Source organism: Lipotes vexillifer, unplaced genomic scaffold (assembly GCF_000442215.2).
Source record: "Lipotes vexillifer unplaced genomic scaffold, Lipotes_vexillifer_v1.1 scaffold56, whole genome shotgun sequence".
NCBI lineage: Eukaryota > Metazoa > Chordata > Mammalia > Artiodactyla > Lipotidae > Lipotes > Lipotes vexillifer.
In genome coordinates this window covers 154,252-181,246 of record NW_006798991.1, presented here as the reverse complement: position 1 = coordinate 181,246, position 26,995 = coordinate 154,252, and the positions used below count along the sequence as shown (strand labels likewise).

The 26,995-nt window shown below is 37.0% G+C and overlaps 1 protein-coding gene across 1 annotated transcript in view; it reads left to right on the top strand.

The window, feature by feature from the left end:
- The window catches only part of SLC17A1 (solute carrier family 17 member 1), a 48,711-nt gene extending 22,554 nt beyond the window's left edge, over positions 1-26,157 (top strand). Inside the window, 9 exon segments of the mRNA XM_007471216.1 lie at positions 1-155; positions 242-329; positions 671-757; positions 6,861-6,979; positions 7,083-7,244; positions 8,251-8,383; positions 8,475-8,622; positions 17,983-18,073; positions 26,023-26,157. The exon segment at positions 1-155 is cut by the window's left edge and continues 9 nt beyond it. Coding sequence (XP_007471278.1) covers positions 1-155; positions 242-329; positions 671-757; positions 6,861-6,979; positions 7,083-7,244; positions 8,251-8,383; positions 8,475-8,622; positions 17,983-18,073; positions 26,023-26,157 — 1,118 coding nt within the window.
- Positions 26,158-26,995: the final 838 nt, after the last annotated feature.

Sequence of the window (26,995 nt, the reverse complement as noted above, 5' to 3'; positions counted from 1 at the left end):
TTCCTGCTGGATATTTATCTGGAATATACTCCTTAAAGAAAATGGTTGGTTCTGCATTGTTCCTCAGCTCTCTATTTACTCTGCTCATCCCACTGGCAGCTGAATTTGGAGAAGCTTTGGTCATCATATGCCGAGTGATCCAGGGACTATTCCAGGTATTAAGATAATACAAAAACTGAACCAAGAGTTTAAATTCACAGAAAGTGTCAGAGATCAAATGTTCTAATCATTCTTCTTTCAGGGGATAGCATTAACAACTCAGCAAGTAGTATGGATCAAGTGGGCTCCTCCCTTGGAACAAGTCCGACTTACCTCTCTGAGTTTATCAGGTAATGACTAGGGGCCTAGAATGTTTAATCTCATTGTCATCTCATTGTAGCATGTGCTGCCCTAGAGCCGTAAGAAACATGTATGTTTTGAACTGTCAAGGGCTTTGGAAACCATCCTCACTTTAAAGATATGGAAGTTGTCTGGGATGGAGAAGAGACTTCCTTATCTCAAACAACAGAGAAAAGAGAGAAAAGCAAATATTTTATTATTTTCTTCTGTTCGGTGTTATATGTTATACAAATATTTCACTATAAATTGTTCACTGCTACCATGAGACTACATCATTTCTACTTCCAGATGCCTGCATTCATTGGGGGTGTTCTTTGTGCCTTCTGATTAGGACTTCTGCTAGGACCCTGTGTTGTCCTACTTATAACAGGATTCATCTGTGACTCCCTGGGATGGCCTATGGTCTTTTATATTTTTGGTGAGTCTTTTTCTATAAAAATCCCAGTCATTATTCAGAATTTTTTAAACTTAAAAATAAAAGTGGAATACAGTAGTTTATATGAAGTTAGCAATATTAAAAATCATAAATCCCATTGAAGGAAAAAGAGCAGTCAACATTCATGAATTTCTTATTATAAGCAAGACATCATGCTCAGAACTATACATGCATTACTGTATATAATTTCACAATTCTACAACATCGATGCTACAGATACGTATCCTTACATGAAACTCTTGGGGAAAGGGATGATCAGAATAGATCAAAGATAATATGAGTATACTATTTATATTTAACATCCCAAGCAAAATTTAGAGCATCATCTCATAATCAAACACATTAATTTCTGAAGTGAAACATGAAATTCTCAGAAATTGGAATAAATGAAAAACTATAAAGGATTGAGGTTTCTAAATAAGTTAGAAAATCACTTTTGGCTTTCAAATCTTGGTTTCAGATTTGTGGATAAGGGACTGTGGATGGGTGCTATTGTGCTCGTTTGATATGTAAGGAAAATTACAGAGACTTAATTCAGAAGGATCTATTACAAAGTGATTCTTTAAAATGGTAAATAAAGATGTGGCAGAATCAAATGGATAGAGCAGTAATCAGGTGCTAGCAAAATGGAAGCTAATACCATCCCCAGGACCAAAAGGGCAAGTAAGGGTGTAGTCGATGGGAATCTACTAGGAGAGAGTCCTGTAGAGATGGCTGCCTTGAGAGGACCCATGACTTTTCATAAAAGAGCATATAGACTGAGGCAATGCTAGGGAAGGTGATAACTAAAGAAAGAGACATGCTAATCTCATTCAACTCTCTCCCTCTCATCTTCTGCTCAAGCTTTCTGCTGCCTAAATCTATCTGGAAAGCAGAGAACATAGGGACCGGTTGATACTCATTCAAGTCAGCCATCTGTGGCCAAAGCAGGGTAAAGAAGGGTGGAGAGTGGATCTAGAGGGACAAACAGGGAACCCCCAGTACCCACAGTGAGCAAATGGCAGAGGCATGTCTTCCATCCTCACAATTTCATTGTTCTTCATCACTGCATTAGTCATCAGTAGTAAGTAATGGTCAGTATAGTGATATTACACAAACCCTATGTCAGGAAAGGGCTGGAAGACTTGGAACTGTCTAACCTGGTGAAATGAAAACTTGAGCAGGCATGCCTTACAGGACTCTCATGTAAGAGAAATGCATACCTGCTCTGCATTGCAAAACTAAAACTAATACGCAGGAAATTATAGGGAGGTGAAGGTTCAGCTCCATGTAAGAAAAACTTTTCAATAATTAACGTTGCCCAACATTGCTGGTCAAAAGTTGGGTGAGCTCCAGTATTCATGATGTATTCATATTTCAACATCATATACATGTATACAACATTTGTCATTTGCAATTCTCATGGGTGGCTCTATGAAGCGCAAAGAAAGGGACTATGCATTATACTATGATAACAGCTTTACCATGAATTGCCCCATCTGCTTTTTCTTATCACTTAGAATAGGGGAAGAGTGCCATCACTTAGATGGCAGCAGTATAGGGATTTAGGTGTTGCCACCACAACTCTTACAATGAGTCTTACGGTGCCCATAGATGTGAAATAACCTGCCCAAGTTAGCGGCAGAGGCAAACTAAAACCAGGATGTTTTGTGGTTCCATTTGAATGCTCTTCTCAATAAAGTTAAATAAATCTAATCAATACTATTTTAAAGAACAAAATAATACCTGCTTTTAAGCAGCTGATAATTGCTGGGGAAAATTACCATACAGAACAAATTGAACCATACACTCACATTTGCACTTAAAAGGGCCTGGCTGTCCTGCCATGTTTCTCTCCATAAATACTATTTCAAACTTCTCAAAACTACTCTCCTCAAATCTCTAAAATGGCTCCCTTTCCCTGCTGTCTCTTTCAAGTTACCTCCCTTTTAAGAGTCAAAATTATTGAACAACCTGTCTACACCCACTGCCCCCATTTCCTAGCCACCCACTGTCTCCTCAACTTATGTCTGACTAAGTGTCTGACCCATTCTACTATCAAGAGAGCCCTTGCCAAGATCACTTATGGCTTCCATCAGAGCTAGAGCTGCTCTGAAGCCCAGGCAGGAGGGGCCTTGCCTTGGATTCTACATTGTAATGAGCCCATTCTGGCCCCACTCCAGCCAAGCCTTCTTCATAGGGTAGAAGTCTGTGGCATCAGAATTATAGGGTCATCAGAGCCCATGACTTTCCTTCTAATGATCACTCCCAGAATTTTTTTCTCATATACAACCAAGGCTCTTTCAGAACTGGCAGGACTCTTCCCCACATTCACTGAATTGAGGCTGGGCCGGGAGGTGACAGGCAAAACTACTTGCAGAGAATGTAGATGGAGCATGATGGGGAAGCCAAGAATTTCTATACAGAGCCATTCAAAACCCCTAGTGGTGTGGGACTGGATCTGGGTTGGAACAGAAGAGGTCAAGTCCCAGATCAGTGACCAGGGATTTGTGACCTGGTCTAAATTTAAACCCGACTACCCGGGTCATTTTCTTTCCTCTGGCTTCTTTCAAAATTTTCTCTTTTATTTTCTGCAGTTTGAATATGATATACCTACGTGTAAATTTATTGATTGATTGATTGATATTCATCCTTTTTGTGTTCTCTGAGCTTCCTCTATCTGTGGTTTTGTGTCTATCATTACTTTTGGGAAATTCTCAGTAATTATTGCTTCAAATATTTCTTCTGTTCCTTTCTCTTCTCTTTCTGATATTCCCGTTACATGTATACTACACTATTGTAATTGTCCCACAATTCTTGGATATTCTGTTCTTTTTTATTCTTTTACTCTATTTGCAATTCAGGTTTGGAAGTTTCTATGGACATTTCTTGAAGCTCAGTGATTTTTCCTCGACCGTGTCTAGTCTCTCGTTAAATGCATTCTTCATTTCTGTTACAGTGTTTTTGATTTCTAGCATTTTCTTTTGATTCCTTATTAGCGTTTCCAACTCTCTACTTACATTACTCATGTTTTTGTGTGTTGTCTGCTTTTTCTATAAGCATTTTAATAAAAGTTGTTTTAACTTCTTGATCTGATCATTCCAACACCTCTGCTATGTCTCAGTCTGGATCTGATGCTTGCTCTGTCTCTTCAAACTACATTTTTTGTCTGTTAGTGTGCCTCATGTTTTTCTTGTTGAAAGCTAACAAGATATACTAGGTAAAAGGAACTGAGAAAAATAGCCCTTTAGTGTGAGGTTTTATGATTTTCTGGCTAGGGGTTAGGCTGTGCTTACTGTGTGCTATAGTTATAAGTTTCAGAGGCTACAGCTTCCTCTGGTGTCTTTGTTTTTGTCTTTCCTTGTCTTTGAGTTTCTCTAGAGACTTCTTAAATAAGGTTTGTGTTGTGCAGTTCTTCTAGGTGGATTCCCAATAACGTGCAGGACACTTTTGATGTGGTGGTAAGGTGTGTACGTGGGGAGACAGTGTTCTATAGTGATGTGATTAGGTATCAGTATTTTAGTGAGCCTCTGCCCTGGACTTGACCTTCACAAGTCCTTCTCAGTTTTTTTTTTCCCCCTCTTTAAGTGAGACAAGAGGAAGGGGCTGGAGTTGAATATTTCCCTTCCCTTAAGTTGGTTAGGCTCTGGCAAAACAGTTTCCCTTTGAGCAGTTTTTGTTAAGAACAGAATGCTCTAGACATAATTCAAAATAACTACTTTTCCCCTCCTCTCCTGTAAGGATGGAGGGATTTTTCTCTTATATTCACTGTGAGAACCTGGTAGGTGTTCTGGAGATAAAACTCACAAAAGTGTGAGGGGTCTTCTTAAGACTGGGCCCCCATCCCCAGACTTTTCATCTCTCACACTTGTCTACACTGAACCTAAAGCAAGCCATCAATTGCTAGGTTTTCCTACCCTAGAACTGACTGGTTCCAATGGAGTTTTCTGTTTCTGGGCTTCTGTTCTGGGAAGTTGTCATTCTCTGTATCTGCCTGTCTGTCTCTCTAGAGACAGGAGGGCAGTGGTTTGCCCTGTGACCTCAATTCTCTGATGGATCAAAGAAGAGTTATTGATTTTTAGTTTGTTCAACATTTTCCTTGTTGTAAGGATGGGAGTGATAACTTCTAAACTCCTTATATGCCTCCCAAATGCTGGCCAAGCTCCATGCCCATAGATCAAGTGGAAGTTTTTCAGTCCACATTTGACCTGAACTCTCAATCATATTCAACAATACCATTCTTTCCCTTGTGCCTTTGCCTCTGACTCCATGCACTGAACCTCAGTGACTGGACATTTCCTTCTCACCTCAGTCTCTCTGACACTGTTCTTCCTACAATGGACTCCATCCATCTGGCCATTCCCTCTCAGTCTCCTTTGCAGATTCTCCTCTTCTGCTTGCCATTAACTGTTGTCTTTCTTCCAAGCTTTTCTCCAGCCTCCTCCTCTAGGGCTATTTTCCCTCCCTAGACAATATAATCCATGCTTAAGTGTCAGTTACCACTTACTAATCATGTGTCCCTGGGTAAGCAAGCAGATCGTTCTGAGCATCAGTCTTCTTATTTTGAAAAAGAGCTAATAGTATCAAATGTATTTTCTGAGGGTTGAGTACAATAATATAGAGAAATATATGTATTGCATGTGTATTTATTGGGTGCTCACTTTTCTTCATTTACATTTTGCCTTGGGTTTGGGCTCTCAGGTCACAGAATGAGGTGGAAACGGTATACTGTCCAAGTATTCTTTTAGTGTTGTCTTAAAGTGTGTTGTAAACATCTGAGATCTCACAGTGGCTCCAAGTTTCCACATGGTCTTACCTCATTACCTCTCATCCTCATCCGTGTTCACCCTCACCTTGCTCCCTGCCCAGTGGCACTGGCCTCATAACTCTGGGCTTTGGTACTTATTTCCCCCTGTGCCTGGAGTGTCTGTGCCCCATCCACGTCCTAGCCTTCCCTGAACATGGTACTCCTTCCTTCCTCCCCCATAACTCTCCGCCATAGCTCTTTTCACTGACATTTACTACCTTTTATTTAACTACTTTTCATTATCTTTGTCTCATCCATTAGAAACTAAAGTCTGTGAAGGCAGGGCTTTGTCTGTTTTATTCACTGTTGTATTCGCAGGACCTAGAATGGTTCATGGTACATAATGGACATTTAACCAATATTTTTCAGATGAATGAATGCAATTCTGGAAGCCTGACTACTGAGTACTACATACTCCCTGTCCTAACAGAGGATTCCTTATGATCAGATCATTAGTATAAAAAACTGAAAAACAACAAATAATTTGGCAAACTCTTATGGGACTTGGACAATCCCTAAGGCCTGGTCTGCATCTTAGGAGCATAGCTAAGGCCTAGCTCTCAAAACTGGGTGATTGGGGCTTTCCTGGTGGCGCAGTGGTTGAGAATCTGCCTGCCAGTGCAGGGGACATGAGTTTGAGCCCTGGTCTGGGAAGATCCCTCATGCTGCGGAGCAACTAGGCCCGTGAGCCACAACTACTGAGCCTGCACGTCTGGAGCCTGTGCTCTGCAACAAGAAAGGCCGCGATAGTGAGAGGCCCGCGCACCGCCATGAAGAGCGGCCCCCACTTGCCACAACTAGAGAAAGCCCTCGCACAGAAACGAAGATCCAACACAACAAAAATTAATTAATTAATTAATAAACTCCTACCCCCAACATCTTTAAAATAAGATTGATTTAAAAGTAAGATTTAACTTTAAAAAAAACAACAACAACTGGGTGATTGTCAAGCCCTGTGTGGGCTCAGCTATGCCGTACTCTCACAGTAGAATACATTAGGAATCTGTACAGATGATGGCCTAAGAGCCGGGAGGTCCAGCTATCCTGCGTGGAAAAAAATTGAGGCTAGGAGATCAGGAGAAGCCAGAGGGTTTACCACCATTTCTGTAAAATTCATTCTGTTGAAAGAGGCAGCTATGGATATGGAGAAAACTATCAAAATGTGAGCTTTGTTGCAAAGTTCCAAAAAAGAAAAGAGGAGGTCTAGGTTCTCAGACCAAAAATGAAAAATGCCAGTTTGGAAAAGAAACACACTATAGACAGAAGCAATTCCAATTCTAACTTGTCCTGTTCCAATAGGTGCTTGTGGTTGTGCCTTAAGTCTTCTCTGGTTCGTTCTGTTTTATGAGGACCCAGAGGACCACCCGTGTATAAGCAAAAGTGAGAAGGAATACATCATGTCCACCCTCGTGCAGCAGGTAGAACACGCATGCTCCACTTTGGTATCTCCCAGATTCTGTGCCAAATAAAATGTGTTCCATCTTGTCCTAATGTGCTAATGATTAATGGGTTCCTTTCCAGGTCAGTTCAAGTGTACCATCTCTGCCCATCAAGGCTGTGCTTAAGTCTCTTCCACTCTGGGTCATTTCCCTCTGTAATTTTGCCTTTTTCTGGGCAAATAGCTTCCTGAGTCTGTATACACCAATGTTTATCAACTCCAAGTTTCATATTAATGTAAAAGAGGTAAGTACACCTTCTGTTCTTCACTTTATGAAGGACTTTGCACCCATTTCCTTTTCTCCCATGACTCTAGTCCTAGCTCTTGCCCACCCCTGTACTACTTAGCTGATGTTCTTTACCTGGAGATGTCACTGTTTCCAATTCTTAGGTCAACATTGCCCAGAATAAAAGGTGTAGACATGTTGTCTAGCACTCCCACAACAATACACACTCACCAACATTCCCACAGATTCCCTATCTCCCATTCCCTGTATAATCACCCTTATGTATTCCTTAAGGCTCAACACCATTGTTCCCTGCAGGGTCGGATCCTTTCCTGAAAGTCAGTTGGCCAGGCTCTACCCCTCTTTCCAGCTCATACCAATCCTCTCCCCTGGGGAAAGGCAAAGAGTCCTGGGTTGTGAACCCATGACTCACAGCTTGCTCTGAAAGGACTGGCACTTTCATTGGTTGTCTGACTTGGAGAATTACTGATGCCTGGAACCTTCTGTTGTTTGATGCCATAATAACCAGAAAAGACTCCTTTAGAAATGGAGTCTGGGCTTGCCATTTTGAGACATTCTATAATGAACTTCCAGTAACCCAGCTTAGTGACGAGTGTAACAGTGAGGTCACTTAAGCTCTCTAAGATTCAATTTTATCTTCCATGAGATCATGGATTTGCTGCAAGGATTAACAGCAGCTGGTCCACAATAAGCACCATATACATGTTTTCAGTTGTTATCATTATCATCTCTATCATTTTCCCCACAGACAGCATTTCCCATTCCCAACATAGTTTTCCTCTCTACCATCTAGAACTTTCAGGTCCCAACAGAAAACTAGGCAGATTGTGATGACCGTTTCTGACGTCCAAACGATTTTTCTCTTTCTCTTGGGTAGTGTGTCCCCAGAAGTAACTCTGGGATTGTACATTGTTGCTTTCCTATATGACAATACAAATTTTAGATACTGAATTTCAGTGTAGGGCTTATCCTGTTACTCACTCACAATAACATTCCTTCCTCAGAATGGGCTGCTGTCTTCCCTCCCCCATTTGTTTGCCTGGATTTTTGCTATCCTAGCAGGTCATATGGCAGACGTCTTCCTGTCCAGGAATATTCTCAACCTGCTCACCATCCGGAAGCTCTTCACCTTTCTAGGTAAGAAACAGCCAGGACATTCAAGCACTTTGGGGCATTTCACCCCCATCTTTGGGATGCACCTGACTGTGTCATCTGAATCCCTCCCCAGGACTTCTCCTGCCTGCCCTCTTCAGCCTGTGCCTGCTTTACCTGAGTTCCAGCTTCCATGGCACTATGATTTTCCTGATACTCGCTAATGCAACAGGAAGCTTTTGTATGGGTGGAATATTAATAAATGTCTTGGATATTGCTCCCAGGTAGGGTTTTAAAAATCTCTTTCTTTCTTGGATCCAAGTTCTCAAAGTTTTAAGATTTCAAGTATTTTGGAACTGATGGTCAGCAGACCAAAAGTTCTGAAGAAGCAACTATATAGGTCAGACATATAACTTAAGTAATATTTATATACCAAATGATATATGCAAATGTATGCAACTCTCACATGTGTATGAAGAAGTATAGTCCATTGATCAGGAGAACAGATTCTAGAGTCAGACTATTGGGTTTCATGACCATTTTCCTCAAGCAAATTACTTACTTTCTCAACACCCGTTTCTCACCTATAAAATGGGAGTAATAAGAAAATGCTTACCTCATAAAGTTATCCTCACAAGAGGATTAAACAAGTTAATATAGTCAAGTACATAGAATAATGCCTGGAACATAGCAAACATGTATAAGGGTTAACTGATCCATTAAAATTGTTATTATATAATGTTTATATATTATTACTCATGAAGAAAAGCCATCAGTTAGAAATATTTATTTTGTAACTAAGGAATCTGAGTTTCAGATACTTAATTTTCAGCCTAAGATCTCACCACTGGCTTGGATATTAGCTAGGACTTTAATCCAGATCTCTGTGACAAAGAACTTTTCCTCTTTTTACTATGTTAGGCCTTTTTTTTAGATATAATAAGTGTGACTAATGGAAGCAGTTCTGTCATTTGCACAACTCCAGGGGACACTTCACATTGTACTTTATGGGGCTAGCAGTCTCTGGAGAACATAGATCCAATATGAACAGAATTACTTGAAGTTTTGTAAAGCAGCAGCCTGGGGTAGAGAGGCAAAAAGAAACCAAGAATAATCTACTTTGTCACAGTTCTGTAAAGAATCTTGCCCATCAGATCTACACTAGGTGAAGGCCAGAGTAATGAAGACATGTATCCATTTGATTCATTGAGTTCTGAGACTCTCCTTAAAAATGCCCGCAGGTATTCTGATTACTTGGAATTATATAAAGACATAAACGGATTATTTGATATAGAATACACAATGCCACCTGAGCCATATGCACTCTGAAAAACATGTAAATTAAGAATGTATATATAAATAGATAAAGGAACTTATAAATAGCTACCATTTATTGAGTATTTTTTATGTGCCTGTTATGCCCCAGTGTGAGATAATATTGTCCACATAGTGTGGGTAAGGAAACAAAAGACCAGGGAAATGAATGTATATAAATTCACATGATTAGTAATAAGTAGAGGGAAGGTTCATACCTAGAATGTCTGCCTCCAGAGCCATCTAGATGTAGTCAATGCCTCACTAGTGTTATTTACCAGTACCTGGTCACTAAGATGGGAAATATCTCAGCCAGCAATGGCTTGGATAACATAGAACTTGACCTGAGTTGCATCATTCTAATGGGCCCAAATACCATGTTAGCCAGGTAATTTTGTAGCAGCAGAGAAGATATACTAATAGACAATTTGGAAATATTCTTAGTCCCTTAAGCTAATTCATCCTCAATATTTAGGGCATATGTGCATTATGTCACAAACATATTAATTTATAATGCTTAAACTTTTTTTTTTTTTTTTTTTAGATTTTGGGGATAGGAGTTTATTAATTAATTTATTTATTTTTGCTGCTTTGGGTCTTCATTTCTGAGCAAGGGCTATCTCTAGTTGTGGCAAGTGGGGGCCACTCTTCATCACGGTGTGCGGGCCTCTCACTATTGCGGCCTCTCTTGTGGAGCACAGGCTCCAGATGCGCAGGCTCAGTAGTTGTGGCTCACAGGCCTAGTTGCTCCGCGGCATGTGGGATCCTCCCAGACCAGGGCTCGAACCCGTGTCCCCTGCATTAGCAGGCAGATTCTCAACCACTGCACCACCAGGGAAGCCCATAATGCTTAAACTTTTTAATGGTTGGGGATGAAACTTATTCCTAATATTCCTAACCATATACTTCCCTTGCCTATTAAAAAGAGTCCCCTTAGAGGATAAATTACTCAACTGTCCTTTTAGGGGAATTTGGTCTTTGCTAGAACTGAGGAATAGGGCAAGTGATTATATTTTTTGAGCATAATGAAGGCGTCAAGGAAGAGGAGACACAGATGTGGTTCTGTGAGAATATTGTTTGGGAAATGAAATTGAGTGAGACAGAGAAGACCTGGGAATGTAGCGACCATCTCTTTGGTGGGTATCATGAGTAGAAAAGCACAGAGGATTCTAAAGATGCTGTGTGATGCATTAAGCAGGCACTGTCATCCCGTTGACATTCTTAAAGGGAGGCTCCAAAATTTTTTTAATTGCTTTTAATTATTTTTGACTGATGGATGGGTCATGCACCCTTGAATTTCCCCCCATGTGGGACTGAAGTATAGTTCAGGTATCTGAATCTTATTTAGGTTCTACTAAATCATTATTACACCAAAATATAAAATCAATTAAATTGAAAGTCAACTTCAGCAGCTATTTACCCTTCCAAAATGCTTTTACCATGGGTTATTGCAGCAGAAGAATAAGCAATTTTAGAGCTAATAGCTTTCCAGGAAACTCCTGCATTAAAATAATTTCAAGGTTGTTTTCATTCCCCATATCAAATACCTGTTTGGGATTTGGGTGGCATGAGGTATGGAGCATATAAAGCTCTCACTTTGCTACTCTCAGATTAGTGAACTGCTCCATACTGTGGATGTGTAATGATTTTCAGAGTAATTGTCCTGGCACTCAGGACTCTTGACACTGGGGATTTTGTTTATATCTCTAATTATGGAATGAAAGCACCTCTTTCAGTAAAAATAGGTTAAATCCTTTCCCGCTACCACAGCACGCCAAAGACTTCTGAATCTGAAAAGAGAGCATAGTCATTAAAGGTGCTATAGTTACTGAATATATAATAGGATAAATACAAAGAAAGCCACACCTAGACTGTGAAAAAAGAGAGAACTCTTTTAAAAACAGCTGTATACAAAAGACACATTACTTTCAAAGGAGCAATAGTAATACTGACAACTGCCTTCTCAACAGAAACTATGAAAGCTAGAAGCCAATCCCTAACATGTTACAAAAAAAAAAGAATCATTGTTAACGTAGACGTCTTTGTCCAGCAAACACTTCCTTCAAGAATTAAGGTAATATAAAAACATTTTTCAGACAAACTGGGAATTCATCAGCAACAGACCTCCAGTGAAAGAATTATTAAATGGGAATTCTTCAGGCAGAAGTAAAATAATCACAGATGAAACATAGAGGTATAGAAACAAATGAAGAGAAACGGAGAGGAAAAATATTAGAGTAAATCCAGTAATTACTGAATTCACAAAACAAAAACAATAATACCCTATAGGGTACAAAATATATAAATTAAAATGCATAACAATAAATAGCACATAAGATGAGAGGGTATAAGTGAATTTAAGTGTCCCAAGGTGCTTTCATTAATGGGAAATTTTTTAATATTAATTTATATTAGAGCATAATAAGTTGAGGATACATGTTTTAATCTCTAAGGTAACTACTGAGGGATAACAAAAGTGTAAAGGGAATGATATTTAAAAAAACAATTAATGAAAAAGAAATCACATGAAATTATAAAGAAAGGATAGAAGGGAAAAAAATAGAATGATGATCATTTTAAGTCAAATGTGTCAGAAAAACATGAAATATAAAAGAAGCAATTCTTCCAAATTTTAAGTTAACCTTGATTGAAATAAAAGCAAAAACAAAATTAAAGTAGATTAAAAGTAAAATAAAGGAAACTAGATCAGCCAATGTAGATTTTAAGATAAGATACATTACTAGAGATAAAGAAGGATATTTTATAATTATTTTAATCCACTAGAAGATATTTCTATGCATCTAACATTTTACAACCATAAAGCAAAATTTGAGAAAACTGGTAAATCTCCTCATGGGATTGAGCAGCTTGTGTATGACTGATATTCTGGCTGGGAAAAACTGGAAAAGTCCAGATAAAATACCATGAGTATTCACTAAAAGGTATCAGACAGCAGCAGAAGCCAGTAGGACCAAAGACATCAGAGGCTAGCACCTCTGAGAGGTGAGCTAACAATCCCCACCATTTTTTCCTTGGGGCTACTTGCCAATTCTGGAGATTGGCAAAAGGCTGATAATCCAGCTTTGGCCCTGGTAGAAGCCTGCAGCTCTGGACACAGAAATTAGCCAAGCATTTGTCAGTTGCACAGGGCTAGAGTGGCAAAACTGGAAATTAAGGGAACTTAAACACAAAGTCAGTTTCTCTTCTTGAGATGTTTTTTGAATTCTGAAGTTTAATAGGGTAAGGGGCAAAAAAAAATCTAAGCTAAAAATCAATAAGAAACATGGCAGAATTTCCCATACCATCTGTGCTAAGGAGACAAGCTCTACCAGGGCCTGGTGGGACCCAGCTGAGTACGCCAATCTCTCTATTTAGCACCATGGAGGGCTATATTCAAGGAACAGGGGGTACCAGAGGTAAACTGAGTCTTATCAAAATTGAAGCCTCACCTCATCTCATTTCATTCCCTACTTAGGTTAGAGTGTTCGATTTCCTCCTCTCCAAATCTATCAGAGAAAAGAGTAAATCTTTTCTGGAAAAATACAATATATTCTAAAGTCTATAGCTTCTTTATTTAATGTCCATCATTAAATAAAAATTACTAGGCATGCCAAGGGACAGATCCATTTGATTAATAACCATAAAATGCCATTAGAAATAGTCATACAAATGATACAGATATTAAAGTTATCAGGTAAGGGCCTCCCTGGTGGTGCAGTGGTTAAGAATCTGCCTTCCAGTGCAGGGGACACAGGTTCGATCCCTGGTCCAGGGAGATCCCACACACCATGGAGCAACTAAGCCTGTGTGCCACAACTACTGAGCCCACATGCCAAAACTACTGAAGCCCACGAGCCTAGAACCCAGGCTCTGCAGCAAGAGAAGCCACCGCAATGAGAAGCCCCCACTCGCTGCAACTAGAGAAAGCCTGCACGCAGCAATGAAGACCCAATGCAGCCAAAAATAAATAAATTTTTAAAAAAGAAACAGATCTTTATTAAAAATAAATAACTAAATAAAAATAAAGTTATCAGTCAAAATGAACTTCAAAAGATCTATGATAATATACCCAAGAAACCAGGGAGAAAGCTGAAGAAAATAGATGAAAACATAAACAATTGACCAGCACTGGAATCTATAAAAACAATCAAATGGAAATTCTAGAACTGAAAAATAAAATGTCTGAAATTAAGATCTTCATAGATAGGTTTAATAACAAATTAGCCACAAGAGAATATAGATTGGTAAACTGGAAAACATTAACAAAATCCAAATTGAAACATATAGAGAAAAAAATAGAAAATAAAGAAATAAGCAGAAATGTGGAATTAAGTGAAAAGGCTAACAAATCTGTACTTAAGTCTCAGAAGAAAAGAACAGATAAAATGTGACATAAGCAGTATTTTAACAGAAAACAGCCCCAAATAGCTCAAAAGTAATAAAAGACCATAAGCCACACATGCACAAAGCTCTGCAAATTTAAATCATGACACAATGTAAATATATATATAATATATATATATATAGTAAGAATGCTGAAAGTCAAAGACAAAGACAAAAATCTTAAAAGGAACTAGACAGAAAAGACATGCTACTTTCAAGTAGCAAGAATAAGCCTGACATCTGACTTTTCAACAGAAACTATGAAAGGCAGAAGATAATGAAATGAGTTCTATAAAATGCTGAAAAATAAATGCCAACCTAGAATTTTATGCCTAGTGAAAATTTTCTTCAAAAATCAAAGCAGGGCTTCCCTGGTGGCGCAGTGGTTGAGAGTCTGCCTGCCGATGCATGGGACATGGGTTCGTGCCCCAGTCCAGGAAGATCCCACATGCCACGGAGCGGCTGGGCCCGTGAGCCATGGCCGCTGAGCCTGCGCGTCCGGAGCCTGTGCTCCGCAACGGGAGAGGCCACAACAGTGAGAGGCCCGCGTACCGCAAAAAAAAAAAGAAAAAAAAAAATCAAAGCAAAATAAAAATGTTTTCAGACAGGCACAGAGAAATTTTCATCAGCAGATTTTCAATAAAAGAAATATTAAAAGGGATTTTTCAGTCGGAAAGAAATTATCCCTGATGAAACCTGAAAATGCAAGACAGACTGAGGAGCAATAGGGGGGTAAATATGAGTGTAATTAGGAGACAATTGATCTTTAAAACAACAGAGTATCTTATGAGTTGAAATACATATAGAAATAAGATACACTAAAGAATGAAAATACAGGATGAACTAATGCAAAGAACTAAAAATTCTCATATTCTGGCATTATAATGAAAATAGTAAAATATAATTCATAATAAACTTCAGTGCATGTTATATCTTCAGTGCTGAAAAGAATAGTGAAATGTCATAGAAGGAAAAATGAAATGAAAATGGATTAATCTAAAAGAAAATTGCAATGAGAAAGGGTAGGTCAAATAGAAAATAAATAACAGATAATCACAAATACATCAGTAATTATAATAAACTAATATGGATGAAATACTCCAAGTAAGTATCAAGATTTTCAAGCTCAGTAAAAAAGGAAATGCAGCTCTATGCTGCAAATAAAAGACCAATTAAACATGAGGATACAGAAAGGATGAAATAAAAGGATGGGTAAAGATATGCCAAACAAATATTAACCCAAAGAAACCTGGAGTAACTATGTTAATATCAAATAAAATAGACTTTAATTCATGAAACATTACTAGAAATAATGATATTTCATAATGGTAAAGAGAAAAATATCAGAATTCTACTTCTTTTGGAACCCAATCATACAGCTTTAATTTATACTCATCATGAATTGAGCAAACTCAAAGAACTAGACAAATTTATTTATTTATTTTTTTAGATTTTAGCATTCTTTATGGTTTTAGAAACAAGTTAAAGTCCTAGAACTTAACATTAGTTAACTGTATCATAATAGAAACAAATATTGTAATATCAGGTAGCCATTAAATAAAGTTAGTTCATATTTATTTTCATGGAATTATGTCCATGTTGTATAGTTGAGTAAAAATGCAAGGCATGTTAATAAAAAATATGATAATAAAATATGTAAAATTATATAATTGATATATCATCATATATATAAACACAGAATATTATTAAAGGTGGTCACCTCAGATGATGAAATATCATTTGGTTTTTATGTTTACCTTTAAAATTTGTATATGTATATATATAAACATGATTTTAAGGGCTTTGTTTTTGTTTTTGTTTTTGTTTTGTTTTTTTTTAAAGCTTTCCTTGCTTTCCTCTTTATTTATTTATTTAGTTTTTAAACTGCTTTTTTTTTTTTTAACATCTTTATTGGGGTATAATTGCTTTAAGAACTAGACAAATTTACAATGAAAGAAGAGACTTTCACACACTTCTTTGAATAGATTATACCAAAAAAGAGGTAGACAAAAAGTAAGGATATGGATGATTAAACAACAACAATGAACAGAGTTGACCTAATTGACGTATGTAGAACACTGCACTCAATAAGGAGAGAATTCACATTCTTTTCAGTTGCCCATGGGACATTTTTTCTGAAATTAACAATATGTGGGATCATAAAGCAAGCTACAATTCATTTTAAATGACTAAAATCATTCAGAATACATTATTTAATCACTGTGAAATTAAGGTTGCTATCAAAAGCAAAAGATAGGTAACTCCCATTGCTTTGAAACATGTTTAGGTCAAAGAAGAAATCGCATTTGAAATTAGAAAATATTTTAAATTACAATGAAATGTGACATATCAAAACATGTGGGATGCATTTAAGATCATGCCCAGAGAAATGTATAGCTTTAAACATATATACTGAAAGACAATTAAGTCTTAATATCAATAATCATGTTTGTATCTCAGGTATTATAGGTAGGGAAAAAAAGCAGCAAATTAAACCCAAAGAAAGTAGAAGGAAAGAAATTATGAAGAGTAGGGCAAAAAAATGATATGTAAAGCCAACAATATCAAAAGTTGCTTCTTTGAAAATTAATAAAATTAGTGAAATGAAGCTTGATCAAGAAAAAGGGAAAAATTATCAATATAAGCGATGAAAATGGGTGCATTGTAATAACTCTTAGCACATAATAAAGAAAATAACAGAATATTATAAACAAGTTCATACCAATAAATCTGACAATTTAGATGAAATTGAAAAGTTCCACAACACATAGAGTCATAAACTAAAATTGTAAGTACTTTTTGTGGTGGAAGGTGATTATGAAGGCAAAAGTAACAAGGGCTCCCAAAGGCATAAGTGGCCCTATTACCACTGAAAACCCAGGGGTTCTATTGCTAAAATGAAAAAGGAAACAATGAATACTGGAGACAAGTGATGGTTTCTGCCCCAATCTGCACCTGTGGCTGCTCGTAACCATAAATCTTCTTCTTCACACATTAAAAGACTCTTTCCAGCTCCCCCCAAAAAGGGACAACTCAAATTTCCACCATATGACTGCATACAGCTCCACAATCCAAGGATTCTAGGTCCAGATGTGATGCTTCTCTGACCCAGGACCCATAAACTAATAAACTATACATTCCCTACCATATTCAACAGTTAAAGGCAGAGTAAGAATGGAAAGACCCAAGGAAATAAAATAAGAGACAGAGCAAAACAAACAAAAACCCTCAGTCTCATAAAAGGCAAGAATTGAAAACAGAACATTTTATGGTGAAATCTGTTGGGCAGGAAAGGCACAGACTCCCTGTCCTGGAGTGAACTAATTTCTTGATTAGACATGGATTCTGTTCTGCAAGAGGCACTTCCTTGTTCTTTATGGCTGATGGATTTGATCCCTACTTTATCTATTATTCTCTCCATGGCTTCCCTGCTTTTGTAGCTCCACTTTCTGCTGAAGTTGGTTTTGGCGCTCAGGAATGGCCAATCACAGTTGCTTGTAAACAAGTTTCTGGTTTCCTTGCCTGAATAATGGGAGCAATTATTGGGGCCAGTAGTTCTGGGACTGTGAGAATAGGTCAGGTGAACAGAGCTATTCAATTTTGTATTAATCCCAAACCTGTTCCTATTACCAACACACATCACCTTTGGAATTTCTCAACTGTATTTATAGATTTCCTAAATCTGCTGGCTTTTACTCTAATATGGCCTCATTTTCTCAATATATTAATATTCTTTACTGCTAAAGCCAACCTTTCTGGCTCTGCAGTGCAACCAGAAAGTTACTTATATCCATATACTTTTTCAGACATTTTTAATGGAATTTGAATAGTGGAAATGGGAAATTTAAGAAGTCAACAGTTATCTCTCTTAAATCTCATTTCATTAGGTTTTTCCTGCAGCACTTGTATTACTTTACATCTGTGTATTGTCATTCATCTTTGTATAGATACTACGGATTTCTTAAAGGATTTACAAATGTAATTGGACTAACAGGAGGACTAGTTGCTTCCACTGTGACTGGAGTGATCCTTAGTCAGGTAAGGAACACCCAGACATGGGTAGTTATTTTTCTCATATTAACTGTACAGAAAAAGAAAGTGTAAGGCATACAAAAGTTTGCAGAGAAGACATCAGCAAGAGGTGAGTTATGAGTTTTTGTGTCATTAAACTTGGCATTCCCTCCAAACTTACAGAGGATACAAGTTCTTTCTTGCTATATGTCAATTAGTTGTGCTGGTAACTCTTTAATCATTGGTTATTGAAACAGAAGTGGACCTCTGTGATTTTTAACAATTAATGTGTGCCTTTATCAAAACAGGTAGTTGACTGGGTGAATGGTAATATAAGTAAGAAGATATAGTTTTGTCAGGAAAGGAATGAAAAATCAGGAACAAATACAATTTTAAAATGATCCAAAGAAACAATTCTATGAAAGCTGGCTTCTGTTCCTATGGATGAGGTTACCTGAAATTCTCCTCTTAAAAATACTTAAAATGCCTTACCTGGTGCTGAAGGAAAATAACTGCTAGTCTAGAATTCTACAATCCATCAAAAAAAAATCCATCATAAAAAATGAAGTTTAAATTCATCCATTTTCAAACAGAAACGGAGAATTCATCAGAAGTAGGCTAGCACTGAGAAAAAAAGCTAGTTTTTTAGGGAGAAATAAAATTATCCCAGATGGTAGATTGGAGATACGAAAAGGAAAAGAGGCAATGGAAATGATCAATACGTGGATGATTCTACAGGAATATTGTATAAATTGATAGTATTATGTAAAGAAACCCCAGTTCTCAAAGCTGGTTAGTGATAACTGGAAACACGTGCACGTTCCTCAACCATCACTTTTATTCTGACTTTTCTTCTTAAGCCACAGATAATTTACCTGCTAACCATTAATACTAAGTTTCTTTATTATTTGTTACATTAGTTCATCTTTGACCAGGATTTATTGATCTGTTATGATGACTCTGTTCTAATACACCTGAACATGCTTTCTCCAACACACTATATGTAAATGGCTGTACAATCTTTGCCAACACATTTTGATGAATTCTGTGGTCCCAGAATCTAATAATATATATTCAAAAAACTTTTAAATGCCTTATCAAATTTTAACAATCATGTTAAATGCATGCCTGATCTTGAGAAAAAAAAAAAAATAAGGGAAAATTTCAGAGATTGAACATGAAGGAAGAGCTTGATTCCAGAGAGGTAACTGACCATCAAAGCCACTGGCTGCCTTGGAGAAATTGCCCATCCTGGGTGTTATAATGGACACCCAGTTATAATGGACAAACAGAGCATAAGAGATAATATCCCAAAACCACTCATAAAAGAAGAGTCAGAATGAAAATGCTGATATATATCTGTAACCACTAAGGACTACAACGTCACACCACTACTACCATGTAGCTCATATATAAACTTGGAGGAAAGTTTTGGAGGAAAATCTCCAAGCTGAGAGGTAGCAGTGTTCAGGCAAATACTCCAATTGCTCCTTGTCCCACAACTTTGGCCAAGGAGAGACAATTTGTACTCACCGTGGCCAAATTTCCCATAGAGAGGATTCCCCCCACCATCATGTGCTAGGACTTATGGTATCAGAAAGGCTAGAAACATCACTATACCATGGAAGCTCCTTGATCAGAGAGGTAGCCTTATTAAAAAAGAACTCCAGGAGACCAGGGTGTGTTTTCTCCCCCTGATCATGGAGCCCACTCAGCCTTTTCTTCCAATGAACTCATTCAGACCTGCTGAGCTGACTTCCCCCAAAGGTGGCGGGAAACATGGCTCCAGAGCTGTCCGAAGTTGTCTCCGCCCAGTGAGGAAACTTACCTGTTTCAGCCTCAGCTACAAAGGGAGAGGAAAAACTGAATAAAGACTCTTCTGAACGTTTGAAACAATAAACCAATCTTCACAATGGTTTGAGGCCCTAATTCAAGTTCTATTGTGTCCAAATGCCATAGGCCAAGAATTGAATTTCTAGTAGTCCACAGATGCTTAGTAAAAGTAAATAAATGTGTTTTGTTTTTTTTTCTGGAGAAACTCTAAATTCATACTCCATAATTTCCTTATGCATAAAGTTTTGGTGAATATGATTTTACAGTCAATCAAAAGTTATAAAATGCTTGAGGAAATAATGTGTTATGTGAGAGATGAATAAAAACCACCAAATCAGATCCTCAGAGATATTGGACATATATGTATATATTTAAAGAATTAAAAGAGAGGATTGAAAATATAAATAAAATATAAATAAGAATATAAATATAAACTTAAGAAACATAAGTTTAGGGCTTCCCTGGTGGGGCAGTGGTTGAGAATCTGCCTGCCAATGCAGGGGACACGGGTTCAAGCCTTGGTCTGGGAAGGTCCCACATGCCGCGGAACAACTAGGCCCATGAGCCACAACTACTGAGCCTGTGCATCTGGAGCTTGTGCTCCGCAGCAAGAGAGGCCACGACAGTGAGAGGCCCATGCACAGCGATGAAGAGCGACCCCCTCTCGCCGCAACTAGAGAAAGCCCTTGCACAGAAACGAAGACGCAACACAGCCAAAATAAATAAATAAATAAATAGCGTTCCCTTTAAAAAAAGAAAAAAAGAAAGAAATATAAGTTTAGACAAAGAACTAAATCTAACCTCTGGCAATTAAAAATATAAAAATTAAAAATTCAGATGAAGTACAGCTAATAAGAGAATTAGTGAGGCTTCTGCCTCCATTAATGGGAGGGTGAGTAATTTGGACCAATTCTCTTAAGAAAGACAATTTAAAAGCCTGAAAAAAATGTATAAACCTACATGCACAACAGTATTACTCCTTTCATAAGGGAGTCAACAGACATCCAAAGTCCCACCTAGTTATGGCATCAAGTTCAAAGTGCAGAATGTATCACCCTTTACTGGGGGATAATGCATAATGGCCCTCTGTGTCAGGAATTACGTGCTCCATCATGCTGTATACAATGATAGCATAGCAATCCAATAACTGCAATAAATACTTCCTTTCAGAAAAGGAGGATTGGAAAAGAAACAGCAATCATTTGTCCTTAGTAATGCTGACGTGGCAGTCATTTTGAGAGTCACATCCTGATAAATGTTTGAATGTTCTTCAATCAGGCTCTGAAACAGATGAAGGTAGGGACTGGAGGGTCTTTGGAGTGGTCTCCCTTGATTAGTATGTTTGGCATAGAGGAAGGTGAGTGAATCCAATGTTTGTGGAGCAGAGGGCAGGCTGGAAAGTAACTATTGCAGATACAATAATTTTTTGGTTCTCCTCTTGGGCATTTCCCCACTTCCTTGAAGTTAGATATATTTATATAACTTGTTTTGGCCAGTGACACATGAGAGAAAGAGATATGCATTCATTCTGAAGAGAAGCACTGAGAACTAAGAGGCCACTCTCTCGGACACAGCAACTGGCAACAATCAGAATGTCAATTGCAACTCCGTTGACCAGGATCCAGGAATGAAGAGTTGTGGAGCATAACCTCTAGCCAACTTACTATGGACATTTAGTTTAAACAAAAACCAAATCTCTGCCATTAAAAGCCACTAGGAATTGCGGGGGGGTGGGGGGGTGGGGGTTGGTATTGGTTACTGTAGTATAACCTACTCTATCTTGACTGGTCAGGAGGATCTATCCTCCTGATCACATGAATCACCACATGAATGAATCACATTAAGAAAAAAATTATAGGAAATACAAAATATGTGGACTCAGTGAGAAGGCCCAACATACATTTAACTGGAGTTCCAGAAAACAGAATAGGGCAGAAGTTAAATTTGAAGAGAAAATGATTGTTTTCTAGTTTTTCAGAAATATAGCAATTCACATCTTTAAGAAGTCCATTAATGACAAGTAGGATAAACAAAAGAAAGCCACAGTTGCACACCTCATAGAGAATTTACAGAAAAGTAAAGACAAAAAGAAAGTCATACAAGCAGTGAGAGAAATAAGAAAGGTTGCCTTCAAATGAACAACAGTTAAACTAATCTCTGACTCTTCATCCACAAAAAAGGAAGCCCAGAAGACAGTAGAATGATATCTTCAGTATACTAAATGAAAATAACTGCCAACTTAAGTTTGTAAACTCAGTGAAAATATTTTTTTTAAAGGAGATAACATATTTCAAGCAAACAAAAATCAAGGAAATTCAATTCATTAATGGGCATTTAAAGAATGTTTTTAAGCATAAGAAAGTTGGAGGTACAAACAGGAATAAAGAAGAGTAAGAGTGGTGTGTACAAATCCACTTATTTACTTATTTGTTTTATTGTACAAAATAATAAAAGTGTCTTGTGGAGTTTTAAAAAAACTACGTGTATAGAATGAATAAAGTAGAGTAGACAGTAACAATAGTAAATTAATCAGGAGAGGATAAATGGAATAAATTATTCCAAAGACTTCATGTTCTCTTGCCATAGGATAAAAGTATTAATAGAGTTTGGTGCACCAAGGATACATGTTGTAATTTCTAGGGTAATAATTTTTAAAATACAGAAAAATGTGTATAAATTTCAAAGTAACTGGAAAATGAAATAAAAAGCACTTTCTTTAATAAAAGAGGGAAAGACACAAGAGAAAAAGCAATATAGACCAGGAGTTGTCAATGTAAAGCCAACAAAATAAGTAGGTAAATTAAGATACATCACTATTTATTCAGAGACTACAGAATTATTCTCCAGCTTTCATTTTTAAATTGCATAAGTGTGTGTGTTAAAATAAAAACCACATAACATAAATTTACCCTCTTAACAAATTTTGAGTGTACATTACAATATTGTATAGTTAGTATTGATAACTATATGCACATCATTGTATAATAGATCTTTAGAATTTTGTCATCTTGCATGATTGAAGCTCTATACCCATTGAACAAGAACTCCCTGTTTCCCCTGCTCCTGGACCCTCTAATTTTTTAATACATAAAGATTAGTATTAAATTTGGGGGGTATGTGTATTAAAATTCCAAGACATAGAGTGTGGAACTTTCAAACCAGGAGAGAGGGGAAAACATGGAATAAAAAATTTTTTTAAAAAGGAAGCAAAAGCCCCTCAATATGAAAGAAGGTAAGAAATGGTGTGAGCGTTGGGGGTAGGACTATAGGTAGAAGACAGGACAAATTGAAAGCACAAAGGCAGATCATAGAAATAAATCTAAATATACCAAAGATCACAATAAATATAGTTGGACTAAACTCTGCAATTAAAGGACACATTTTGTAAGACTAAAAACAAAAGCCATTCATATGCTATTTATATATAAAATACATACCTAAAATAAAGACATAGAAACATTGAAAGTTGTAAGGACAGCATAAAAAATGAAGTAAACATTAACCAACAAAAGATGATATTATTATATTATCAGGAAAAAAGTTTTTCTTTAAGCAAAAATACTAGAAACAATGAGAATCATCTACTTAGTAGTTTACAGTGTATATTTCCCCAGCAAAACTATCTTGTTCAAGTCTTAGCTCACCTACTTATAAGATATGTGACCTGGAAACGTTTCTTAATCGAAGTCTCAGTGTCGCCAGCTGTAAATGGCTAAGATGACATAGAAAACTCATGGAGTTAAGGTAATTACCAAATCACATCATGTATGCAAGTATCAGATGTTTATGTGTTCAATGCATAACAGCTATAAGTATTTTTTTGTCTCATATACTTTTTTTTTTTTTTTTTTTTTTTTTTGCGGTATGCGGGCCTCTCACTGCTGTGGCCTCTCCCGTTGCGGAGCACAGGCTCCGGACGCGCAGGCTCAGCGGCCATGGCTCACGGGCCCAGCCGCCCCGCGGCACGTGGGATCCTCCCAGACCGGGGCACGAACCCGCGTCCCCTGCATCAGCAGGCGGACTCTCAACCACTGCGCCACCAGGGAAGCCCAGTCTCATATACTTTTAAATCAGGAAAAATAAAAGTGTTTGCTATCCTATTGTTTAGCATTCTGAAAATGTTAGCAAACACAATTGTCAAGAAAACTTAATTACGGATATATACAATGTAAGTGTAGAGGAAAAATATAACATTATGTACAGAGAATGCAGTTGTCTTCCTGGGGAAAAAAAAAAATTAAAGTTAGGTAGCATACTGTGGAAAAATCTAAAGCACAGTATCAACCAATATTGCAAAATACCTATGGGTATTTTGAAAATTGTACAAAGTCCGCAAGAAGTCCAAGTTGTACAAAGTCTAAAAAGTTGCTGCACACCTATTGAGCAACATCAGTGAAAATATTAGACGAGAGAGGCACGTCAAGTTTCTAGGTTGGAAATGTATAATATCGCTTATATGTGGAATCTAGAAAAATGGCAGAGATTAACTTATTTGCAAAGGAGAAATAGATCTACAGATGTAGAAGACAAACTTATGGTTACCAAGGGGGAAGGGAGGGTAGGATGAATTGGGCTGTTGGGATTAACATATATACACTACTATATATAAAATAGATAACTAATGAGAACCTACTGTATAGCACAGGGAACTCTACTCAGTGCTCTGTGGTGACCTAAATGGCAAGGAAATCTAAAAAAGAGTGGATATATGATTCACTTCGCTGTACAGCAGAAACTAAGACAACAATGTAAAGCAACTATACTCCAATAAAAATTAATTTTAAAAAAGTTTCTAAGTTGGACTTCAATTCCAAATCGCAATAGATTCTATTAACTTAAAGTTACCACAAGCTTTATTATTTATCATTAAATTTCTAAGCACATCTTGGTTTTTTCCTCCACTTTCTGTTTGCCTACTACCTGTCAAATTTGTCGAATTTGGCATGTTTGATTATAGAAATCACTATGGTTAAATATATTTAATGTCTAGTTTGTCGGGAAACGTTGTTTTATTTTTTTCAGTGTCTACTCTTAATTATATTTTAAATGAAATTGATGATGATTTAATAATGGTCAAGTTCTGAAAAGAATACATTCTATATAATAAAGTTTCATTTCAAACCAGAAGGAATGGATTGATTTTTTAAAAAACATAGTGGCAAGCCCACCTAAAAAATACAATTATACTCTGTTCTCATATTTACCCCCAAGTTAATTCTAGGTGATTAAAAAATGTAAATGAAGAAAGGAAACAATAAGTGATACTAAAGTAAAATAGGAGTTAATAATTATTTAAGCTTTAGGCAGGACATCCTTGAAAAGCATGGCACCAGAGACCAAAATTCAATCACAATGCATTTTACATTTAACTACATAAAATTTAACCTCAGCTGATGAAAAAGTAAAGGGCAAAGTGGTAAAGAAAATCTGAAACATAACTGAAATTTAATGTCATCTTTGAATATGGATTCCAAAAATAAATTACCTGTGCACAGAATCCACCAACATATTAAAATATATATGACACCATGATTAAGTAGGCCATTTTCTTTGAAAGTAAAAGTGACTCTATCTATTAATAAAATCTGTTAATGAAACTGATCATATTAATAGGCTGAAAGAGAAAATGTGTCAACAATTTTTATAAATAAGGAAAGCATATTTGACAAATCTTATTCAAAAGCATTGCTGTATATGTAATTAACCACCAATATATTCAAATTTATATCAACAAAAAATGAAAAACAACTTTAAAGAAATAAGGGATGCTTTTGTAAATTTTATAAATCTAAACTCTGGATTACTAATCAGTCAGTAACATTTATGATATAGTCAAATATTTCCTGATATGCAAACATGTTTATGAGATATTTCTAAATGAAAAACCATATGCATTCTTGGCTTTAGCACTATATACATACAATGTCCTTTTCATACATGAAAAATTATATATACATAGATCTAAATCAAAACATGGAAAGATAAATAATGATTATCTTTGTAGAGTGAAATGGCTTTTTTTGTTCCTTATGATAGTGTTTTGCTGTGTTTTAGTGACCTGCATTGAGCCTATATTAATTTTAATATTACATTTTAAATGTTACAAAACACAATTTATAATTTTTTGCACTTTAATTCCTCAGGATCAAGACTCTCCCTGGCTTAAAATCTTCTTCATGATGGTAGCCAACAATGTGATAAGCCTAATTTTCTACCTTATATTTGCTAAAGCAGAAATTCAAGACTGGGCTAAAGAAACACAAAACACTTATCTCTGAAGGTAAGAAGTGATCCGATTAAGGGCAGATTTTGAAGCTGGGGATGCAGGAAAGAGAGGAGCTAAAGATGGCCCCCGAGCAAACTGGTGTTGCTGACTGAGATGGGAAAAAATAAGGGGTGCAGGTTTGGGGGAGAAGAGGGAGCCATGTAAAGTCTGAAACTATTTGACATCCTGAGGAGATGGCATGCAGCCCAGCGGATATACCAGTCTAGAATTCTTGAGAGATACTGGGGCTAGAGATATAAATTTGTGAGTCTGGGCCTCTCTAACATCTAAAGGTGAGGAAGAGAGGGGGATGCTCACAAGGGAAACTGGGAAGGGCCTTTGGTGAAGTAGGAAAGACAGTTGAAGAATGTGGTGTCTAAGAAGAAAAGTGAAAAAGGTGGGAATGAGTACCCGTGGCAAATGCTATCAAGGGGTCAGATTATATAAGGTCTGTGAATTTATTAATGGGTCTGGCAAGAGGTACTTTAAAGGTGATCCTGACTAGAGTGGTTTTCAAATGAATGATGGAGACTAAGCGTCCATTAAAGTTCAAAGGAGAATCTGATATTATGCTTTTCTTCTCTAAACTCTGTCAGTGGTAAATAAATAAGTAGGAAAAATGTATTTTTGTAGAATTAGTTCAGATAGTACACAAATAAGAATTGATAGATGTAGAAAATCCCCATTTTGCAAACCCCAGTGAATTAAGGGATCTAGGGTTGAGCATCAGTGGCTGATATCACAAAGAGAGACATAGAGACATTGTGTACATCTTGGTGAAAAAATGCACCACCACCAAGGTCTTGCTAAAAAGATCAAACTGAATGTGATCAAGCCTCAGGATACAGCTA